Here is a 10,000-nt window from a genome sequence, read left to right as displayed (position 1 = left end):
TTCTGAAATGTCCCCATCTCTCCCCAGACAGGGGCTTTAGCTTACAGCAGAAGGCTGATGGATGGAAGGAGAAAGTGAATGAGACACGAGGCTCCAGACCCCGGCCCCACCCACCCTGACCAGGAGGAACAGGTTAGAAACCCCGTAGCCCCACCCACCCTGACCAGGAGGAACAGGTTAGAGACCCCCACCCTGACCAGGAGGAACCCCACCCACCCTGACCAGGAGGATCAGGTTAGAGACCCTCCAGAAGCCCCTACCAGGAGGAACCCACCCTGACCAGGAGGAACAGGTTAGAGACCCCGTAGCCCCACCCACCCTGACCAGGAGGAACAGGTTAGAGACCCCGTAGCCCCACCCACCCTGACCAGGAGGAACAGGTTAGAGACCCCGAAGCCCCCACCCACCCTGACCAGGAGGAACAGGTTAGAGACCCATAGCCCCACCCACCCTGACCAGGAGGAACAGGTTAGAGACCCCGTAGCCCCACCCACCCTGACCAGGAGGAACAGGTTAGAGACCCCGTAGCCCCACCCACCCTGACCAGGAGGAACAGGTTAGAGACCCCGAAGCCCCACCCACCCTGACCAGGAGGAACAGGTTAGAGACCCCGTAGCCCCACCCACCCTGACCAGGAGGAACAGGTTAGAGATCCCGTAGCCCCACCCACCCTGACCAGGAGGAACAGGTTAGAGACCCCGACCAGGGGAACAGGTTAGCCCCACCCACGCTGACCAGGAGGAACAGGTTAGAGACCCCGTAGCCCCACCCACCCTGACCAGGAGGAACAGGTTAGAGACCCCGTAGCCCCACCCACCCTGACCAGGAGGAACAAGTTAGAGACGCCGTAGCCCCACCCACCCTGACCAGGAGGAACAGGTTAGAGACCCCGTAGCCCCACCCACCCTGACCAGGAGGAACAGGTTAGAGACCCCGTAGCCCCACCCACCCTGACCAGGAGGAACAGGTTAGAGACCCGTAGCCCCACCCACCCTGACCAGGAGGAACAAGTTAGAGACAAGTATTCCACCCACCCTGACCAGGAGGAATAGGTTAGAGAACCCGTAGCCCCACCCACCCTGACCAGGAGGAACAGGTTAGAGACCCCGTAGCCCCACCCACCCTGACCAGGAGGAACAGGTTAGAGACCCCGTAGCCCCACCCACCCTGACCAGGAGGAACAAGTTAGAGACAAGTATTCCACCCAACCAATCAACCTTCCTCTGTCTCTCTCCCTCTCTCCTCAGCTGTGTGGCTCAGTGAGCTCTCTGCTGCAGACAGTAGATGAGGACAGAGACATGTCTTGGGCCAGGAGAGAACAGCAGGCCCTGGGGAGAGTGCCCTCTAGAGGTGTGATGACTACACTGCACCTCCAAAGAACAGGGTTATATTTAGTTACACTACTCATGAGTGTTATTGTATCCATTTAGTGCATAGCAGGGAAATATTTTGGTTGATACCGTGGGGATTCTTCATTGGATAAACTTTTCTCCATCCGTCTCTCTTTCTTCTCCTTCTCCATCCATCACCCTCTCTACCCCCTTCCTCCCCCAGCCCCGTCCCCCCTCCACAGCCGATCCCGCTCCTCCTCAGTGGGTGAGTCTCTGGGTCTGGGTGGGGGTAGGACCATGAGAGCCCTGGTGTCCCACCCACCCTCCTCCAACCCCAAACTGCTACCCTTCACCCGGGGAGAGATGGTCACCGTGTTGGTCCAGGAGCCAAGGAATGGGTGGCTGTATGGGAGAATGGAAAGCAGCCTACGGTAGGTGATAGTGGATAGCAGCCTATGGTAGGGGATAGTGGATAGCAGCCTATGGTAGGGGATAGTGGATAGCAGCCTATGGTAGGGGATAGTGGATAGCAGCCTATGGTAGGGGATAGTGGATAGCAGCCTATGGTAGGGGATAGTGGATAGCAGCCTATGGTAGGTGATAGTGGATAACAAACTATGGTAGGGGATAGTGGATAGCAGCCTATGGTAGGTGATAGTGGATAACAAACTATGGTAGGGGATAGTGGATAGCAGCCTATGGTAGGTGATAGTGGATAACAGACTATGGTAGGGGATAGTGGATAACAGACTATGGTAGGTGATAGTGGATAACAGACTATGGTAGGTGATAGTGGATAACAGACTATGGTAGGTGATAGTGGATAACAGACTATGGTAGGTGATAGTGGATAACAGACTATGGTAGGTGATAGTGGATAACAGACTATGGTAGGTGATAGTGGATAACAGACTATGGTAGGTGATAGTGGATAACAGACTATGGTAGGTGATAGTGGATAACAGACTATGGTAGGTGATAGTGGATAACAGACTATGGTAGGTGATACCAGACTATGGTAGGTGATAGTGGATACCAGCCTATGGTAGGTGATAGTGGATAACAGACTATGGTAGGTGATAGTGGATACCAGCCTATGGTAGGTGATAGTGGATAACAAACTATGGTAGGGGATAGTGGATAGCAGCCTATGGTAGGTGATGGTGGATAACAAACTATGGTAGGGGATAGTGGATAGCAGCCTATGGTAGGTGATAGTGGATAACAGACTATGGTAGGGGATAGTGGATAACAGACTATGGTAGGTGATAGTGGATAACAGACTATGGTAGGTGATAGTGGATAACAGACTATGGTAGGTGATAGTGGATAGCAGCCTATGGTAGGTGATAGTGGATAACAGACTATGGTAGGTGATAGTGGATAACAGACTATGATAGGGGTCAGTAGATAACAGACTATGATAGGGGTCAGTAGATAGCAGACTATGATAGGGGTCAGTAGATAACAGACTATGATAGGGGTCAGTAGATAGCAGACTATGATAGGGGTCAGTAGATAGCAGACTATGATAGGGGTCAGTAGATAGCAGACTATGATAGGGGTCAGTAGATAACAGACTATGATAGGGGTCAGTAGATAACAGACTATGATAGGGGTCAGTAGATAACAGACTATGATAGGGGTCAGTAGATAACAGACTATGATAGGGGTCAGTAGATAAGACTATGATAGGGGTCAGTAGATAACAGACTATGATAGGGGTCAGTAGATAGCAGACTATGATAGGGGTCAGTAGATAGCAGACTATGATAGGGGTCAGTAGATAACAGACTATGATAGGGGTCAGTAGATAACAGACTATGATAGGGGTCAGTAGATAACAGACTATGATAGGGGTCAGTAGATAACAGACTATGATAGGGGTCAGTAGATAAGACTATGATAGGGGTCAGTAGATAACAGACTATGATAGGGGTCAGCGGATAACAGACTATGATAGGGGTCAGTAGATAACAGACATTGATAGGGGTCAGTAGATAACAGACTATGATAGGGGTCAGTAGAGAGCAGACTATGGTAGGGGTCAGTAGAGAGCAGACTATGATAGGGGTCAGTAGATAACAGACATTGATAGGGGTCAGTAGAGAACAGACATTTATAGGGGTCAGTAGAGAGCAGACTATGATAGGGGTCAGTGGATAACAGACTACGGTAGGGGTCAGTAGATAACAGACTATGATAGGGGTCAGTAGATAAGACTATGATAGGGGTCAGTAGATAACAGACTATGGTAGGGGTCAGTAGATAACAGACATTGATAGGGGTCAGTAGAGAACAGACATTTATAGGGGTCAGTAGAGAGCAGACTATGATAGGGGTCAGTAGAGAGCAGACTATGATAGGGGTCAGTAGATAACAGACATTGATAGGGGTCAGTAGAGAACAGACATTTATAGGGGTCAGTAGAGAGCAGACTATGGTAGGGGGCAGTAGAGAGCAGACTATGATAGGGGTCAGTAGAGAACAAACATTGATAGGGGTCAGTAGAGAGTAGACTATGATAGGGGTCAGTAGAGAACAGACATTGATAGGGGTCAGTAGAGAGCAGACTATGATAGGGGTCAGTAGAGAACAGACATTGATAGGGGTCAGTAGAGAACAGACATTGATAGGGGTCAGTAGATAGCAGACTATGATAGGGGTCAGTAGATAGCAGACTATGATAGGGGTCAGTAGAGAACAGACATTGATAGGGGTCAGTAGAGAGCAGACTATGATAGGGGTCAGTTACTCTCTTCAATAGATAGCAGACTATGATAGGGGTCAGTAGAGAACAGACTATGATAGGGGTCAGTAGATAGCAGACTATGATAGGGGTCAGTAGATAGCAGACTATGATAGGGGTCAGTAGATAGCAGACTATGATAGGGGTCAGCGGATAGCAGGATAACAGCAAGGACCATTATGATTCATTCCTTTGTTTGTCTGTTTGTTTGTTCCTTTATCCATCCATCCATCCATGATTCATTCAATCCTATGTGGCTGACTGGCTGGCTGGCTGGCTGGCTGGGAATACTGGACTTTATCTAGGAACTTGTCTGTTCCAGTATTTAGGCCATTGTTGTGTTTGCTAATATTCCTCTGGTCTCTGTTGTTCCAACAGCCAGGGCTGGTTCCCAGCAGCTTATGTTTCTTCTATTGAGGAGTTCTCTAACCTCTTGGGATCCAGGTATGTCAATCAATCAATCAATCAATCAATCAATCAATCAATCAATCAATCAATCAATCAATCAATGAATCAATATGATCATATCTGACATTTGACCCTCCAGTGGCACTTCCTTGAGGAGCCACAGCATGAACAACCTATTGGATCCCTCTGACACCTCCATGGGCCAATCAGAAAAGGCCTACGGTGATGTCGCGCCCCCTACCACACCCACTCGCAGGGCCTCCGTCGACCTCCGACCAATCTCTCCCCTCCCTGAGAGGAGGGCGGAGCCTGAGATAGTGATGAGAACAAATAGCCTGAAAGGCTACAACGAGCTCCCGCCCCCTCCTCCTCCGCCCCCGCCACCCCCTCACCCAACAACAATGCTCCGGAGGGGGTCAGCTGACTTTCGACCAATCCAGCCTACTTTCCCGGAGAGGACAGCAGAATCATTGTCACCCCTTGGAGCTTCTGGAGAAAACCTACTCTTTCCCAGGTAGGTGTGTGTGTCAGTTTGTGTGTGTGTGCCTGCTGTGATGTTTGTCATTCATGTTGAGTGCTAGTTCTTTACATGTCACCTGATCTGTTGCAGGGGAACCAATCCCTTTGCGACAGTGAAGCTTAAACCAACAACCACCAATGACAGATCAGCACCCAGGACCCACTGACCAATCAACACAGAGATGTCGACGTCAAGAAAAGCTGACGTCCTTGAGTTTGACATTGAGTCTATTTTTAGAGAAATGATGTAGATCATCTAATAGTGTAAAAATATCTTTATTTATTCATACTATTATGCGATTTAAGAATAGCACTTTGTCACATTGTTTGTGTGTTTCGATAGATTTTCCAATGGTTTACTAATTGTTCGATCTAGGATGCTTTTTATTGTGAAATAGATACTTTAATTTTGAAAATATCTAAATGAATCATCTCATTTGTGCATCCCTTGTTCTAAAGTATATTAGTGTCCAGTCTAGTTTATATCAAATCATTAAATAATAACAAATAAAATAGTCATTTTACTCAAGGTGTTTTATTTCTTAGTAGTTCTTATTTTGAATAATTTCTCTCTCTTCACCACTCTACCTCTTTATTTATACATCTCATCACCGAACGAGAGAGGAAGGAGGAAATGAGGGAGGGAGGACAGGAAGGAGGGTACAAGTATGTGTGAGGTGGAGAAAATAAAGAATGAGAGACACAGGTTGTAAGGGTTCAGTCCCCCAAAAATGGCACTCTATTAAAGATAGCACCCTATTCCCTTTTGGCACCCTTTGGAAGTAGTGCACTATAAAGGGATTAGGGTGCCATTTTGGATAAGGTGACATTGGGTCCATAGACGGCTAGAAAGGGAAGGTGTCTGGTACATTATATCTACAGGAAAGGTTTTCTTTTAAAAGGAGACAGTCATGAGGTTTTCAAATCAAAACAGGACATATATACAGGATGTTGGTGTGGTAGAAAAACATACAAATAAATACAGTAGTGCTTGTTGGGGAGTCCTCTCTCTACCTCCCTGGTGGACGTATCTGATACTGTTTCTGGTTAGAGAGACTGGGCCTGTATGGTGCGGAGTAGGGTGAAGTAGCCTTGACGCTGATCTTGGGTCAGTTGGCATTTTTCCCGACTAATGGTTAAGGTTGGGATTGGGGAAGGTGATCCTAGATCTGTGTCGAGGAGAAACTTCACCCTGGACTCGATGGTGCTTTTTGGGTGATGGGGGTGGGAGTTGCATTTAAAACATGAATTCGCAGGGGAGGAGAAAGGGGAGGATATAGGTGCTCTTTACACCTCATGGACCAAGACTTCAAACTCTGGAAAAGAGAAGAAGAGGACGACATTAAGATCCTCTGGGAATGAGTCAGGATTTCATTCCGTTATCATCCTACCACCTCTCTCACCGTCGATGCCGATCTTTCCGTCTCCGTCCTTGTCGGCGGCGTTAAGGAAGGCTCTGGTCTCGGCGTCGGTCAGGTCTCTGCCGGCCTCAGCGAAACTCTTCAGCACAAACCTGAGGTAGAAGAGAGTTCAAAGTTTAGGGGTCAAGATTAAGGAGCTACGTGTGTGTGTGTGTGTGTGTGTGTCTGATGTTCTCAGCAAAACCCTTCAGTATGAACCTGAGGTAGAAGAGAGTTCAAAGGTTAGGGGTCAAGATTAAGGAGCTACGTGTGTGTGTGTGTGTGTCTGATGTTCTCAGCAAAACCCTTCAGTATGAACCTGAGGTAGAAGAGAGTTCAAAGGTTAGGGGTCAAGATTAAGGAGCTACGTGTGTGTGTGTGTGTGTGTGTGTGTGTGTGTGTGTGTGTGTGTGTGTGTGTGTGTGTGTGTGTGTGTGTGTGTGTGTGTGTGTGTGTGTGTGTGTGTGTGTGTGTGTGTGTGTGTGTGTGTCTGCTGTTCTCAGCAAAACCCTTCAGTATGAACCTAAGGTCAGAGATTTAGCGGGAAGAAAAAATGTAATAAGCTGCAAAATCCTGTTTCCTTTCCCCACAATCTCTAGGTTTTCCAGATATCATGTTTGGACGATTCCCGGATTCACTGCTTATTCCATCCTGACGCCAGGGATCTTCCAATCAGGATTTCTGGAACACTGTGGCATTTTGGCAAAGTTACCGAATTTTGCAATCCTGTATTGGGCATGCATTCTAAATGGTATGCTAGCTTGTAAATGGGAAAATAGCCACACATTCACATCTGATGAATGTGTGTGTGTGCACACCTATCCATGTGCCATGTGTTATTTGTGTGTGTGTGTGTGTGTGTGTGTGTGTGTGTGTGTGTGTGTGTGTGTGTGTGTGTGTGTGTGTGTGTGTGTGTGTGTGTGTGTGTGTGTGTGTCCGTCTATGTGTATCTCTCTTCCTCTTACTTGAGCTCCTCCTCCTCAATGAATCCACTCTGGTCAGCATCAATAGCCTGGAACACCTTCTTGACATTGTCAGGAGTCATGGCCTTCAGGCCCACCAGAGCAAAAGAACTTCTTATGGTCGAAGGAACCCTCCGCTGGACACACACACACACACACACACACACACACACACACACACACACACACACACACACACACACACACACACACACACACACACACACACACACACACACACACACACACACACACACACACGGACATGGACAGGTCATCACACACAAACATGGACAGATAAACACACACACATACACACACGCAAAGGTATGCACACACACACACACACACACACACACACACACACACACACACACACACACACACACACACACACACACACACACACACACACACACACACACACACACACACACACACACACACACACACACACACACACGGACATGGACAGGTCATCACACACAAACATGGACAGATAAACACACACACATACACACACGCAAAGGTATGCACACACACACACACACACACACACACACACACACACACACACACACACACACACACACACACACACACACACACACACACACACACACACACACACACACACACACACACACACACACACACACACACACACACACACACACACACATGGACATGTAAGCACACACACACACACACATGGACATGTAAGCACACACACACATGGACATGTAAGCACACACACATACACGGACAGGTCATCACACAGATGCACACGAACGGACAGGCACACACACACACACAAAGGTATGCACACACACACACACACGCAAAGGTATGCACACACACACGCAAAGGTATGCACACACACACACGCAAAGGTATACACACACACACACGCAAAGGTATGCACACACACACATGCAAAGGTATGCACACACACACACGCAAAGGTATGCACACACAAACATGGACAGGTAAGTACACACACACACATACACAAACATGGACAGGTAAGTACACACACACACATACACAAACATGGACAGGTAAGTACACACACACACATACACAAACATGGACAGGTAAGTACACACACACACACACACATGCACAAACATGGACAGGTAAGTATACACACACACACACACACACACATACACAAACATGGACAGGTAAGTACACACATACACAAACATGGACAGGTAAGTACACACACACACATACACAAACATGGACAGGTAAGTACACACACACACACACACACACACACACATACACAAACATGGACAGGTAAGCACACACACACACATACACAAACATGGACAGGTAAGTACACACACACACACATACACAAACATGGACAGGTAAGTACACACACACACACACATACACAAACATGGACAGGTAAGTACACACACACACACATACACAAACATGGACAGGTAAGCACACACACACACATACACAAACATGGACAGGTAAGCACACACACACAAAGGTATGCACACACACACACGGACAGGTAAGCACACACACACGGACAGGTAAGCACACACACATGGACAGGTAAGCACACACACACACGGACAGGTAAGCACACGGACAGGGAGGAGAGAGAGGGAGGAGACGGGAAAAGGAAATGGAGAGATATATATTATATTATTTTCAAAAGATTAGGTTTGGTTTTCAACAGTGAAAACTTGTGCTCACCTTTGACTGCATCAAGGGCCTTCTGAATATCATCAGCTTTCAAAAAATCTTTCAAAGCGGCCATCTTGGTAACTGAGGGGAGAGAGAGAGAGGTTTATGAATATAGAATATGGATAGCATAAATGAGGCGCTAGGACAAAGTGTTTAGTGTCAGTTACTAGGTTCTATTGAGCCCTGAGACCTTGGCTAAGGAACAGGACAGACAGAGATACACAGACTCACTGTCTCTGGACTGTGGTGATGTAAAGCACCAGGAATAGTGTCTGCCAGTCACAAAGTAAGGACGGGAGAAGAGGGGGAAAGGAGAGAGGAGGGGGGAAAGGGGAGAGGAGGGGGAAAGGGGAGAGGAGGGGGAGAGGAGGGGGTAAAGGAGAGAGGAGGGGTGAAAGGAGAGAGGAGGGGTGAAAGGGGAGAGGAGGGGGTAAAGGAGAGAGGAGGGGGAAAGGGGAGAGGAGGGGGTAAAGGAGAGAGGAGGGGGAAAGGAGAGAGGAGGGGGAAAGGGGAGAGGAGGGGTGAAAGGGGAGAGGAGGGGTGAAAGAGGAGAGGAGGGGGAAAGGGGAGAGGAGGGGGTAAAGGGGAGAGAGAGGGGGAAAGGGGAGAGGAGGGGGAAAGGGGAGAGGAGGGGGTAAAGGAGAGAGGAGGGGGTAAAGGAGAGAGAAGGGGGAAAGGAGAGAGGAGGGGGGGGGGAAAGGGGAGAGGAGGGGGAAAGGGGGAGGAGGGGGAAAGGAGAGAGGAGGGGGGAAAGGGGAGAGGAGGGGGGAAAGCTGACCAAAGGCCATATTTGGTAATATAAGACGCAGAATAAATACCGATTGTGAACAGAGGTGCAATGATAATCAACAAGATTCTTCCCAAGACAAATCTTAGAAGAAAGCATATGACTACCACTCTCTCAAAATGGAGCCA

At 48.2% G+C, this 10,000-nt stretch overlaps 1 protein-coding gene and 1 pseudogene across 1 annotated transcript in view; one reads left to right on the top strand and one right to left on the bottom strand.

Moving 5' to 3' along the window:
• Positions 1 to 5,382, top strand: part of LOC124023133 — a 13,181-nt pseudogene extending 7,799 nt beyond the window's left edge.
• A 746-nt stretch (positions 5,383 to 6,128) lies between these two features.
• The window catches only part of LOC124023135 (parvalbumin alpha-like), a 15,212-nt gene continuing 11,340 nt past the window's right edge, over positions 6,129 to 10,000 (bottom strand). Inside the window, 5 exon segments of the mRNA XM_046337666.1 lie at positions 6,129 to 6,323; positions 6,411 to 6,520; positions 7,373 to 7,476; positions 7,478 to 7,506; positions 9,095 to 9,166. Coding sequence (XP_046193622.1) covers positions 6,295 to 6,323; positions 6,411 to 6,520; positions 7,373 to 7,476; positions 7,478 to 7,506; positions 9,095 to 9,158 — 336 coding nt within the window. The 5' untranslated portion in view covers positions 9,159 to 9,166 and the 3' untranslated portion in view covers positions 6,129 to 6,294.

The sequence above is a fragment of the Oncorhynchus gorbuscha genome, unplaced genomic scaffold (genome assembly GCF_021184085.1).
Source record: "Oncorhynchus gorbuscha isolate QuinsamMale2020 ecotype Even-year unplaced genomic scaffold, OgorEven_v1.0 Un_scaffold_1497, whole genome shotgun sequence".
NCBI lineage: Eukaryota > Metazoa > Chordata > Actinopteri > Salmoniformes > Salmonidae > Oncorhynchus > Oncorhynchus gorbuscha.
Note: the sequence above shows the minus strand (reverse complement) of the source record. Positions and strands in the feature narration are given on the sequence as shown.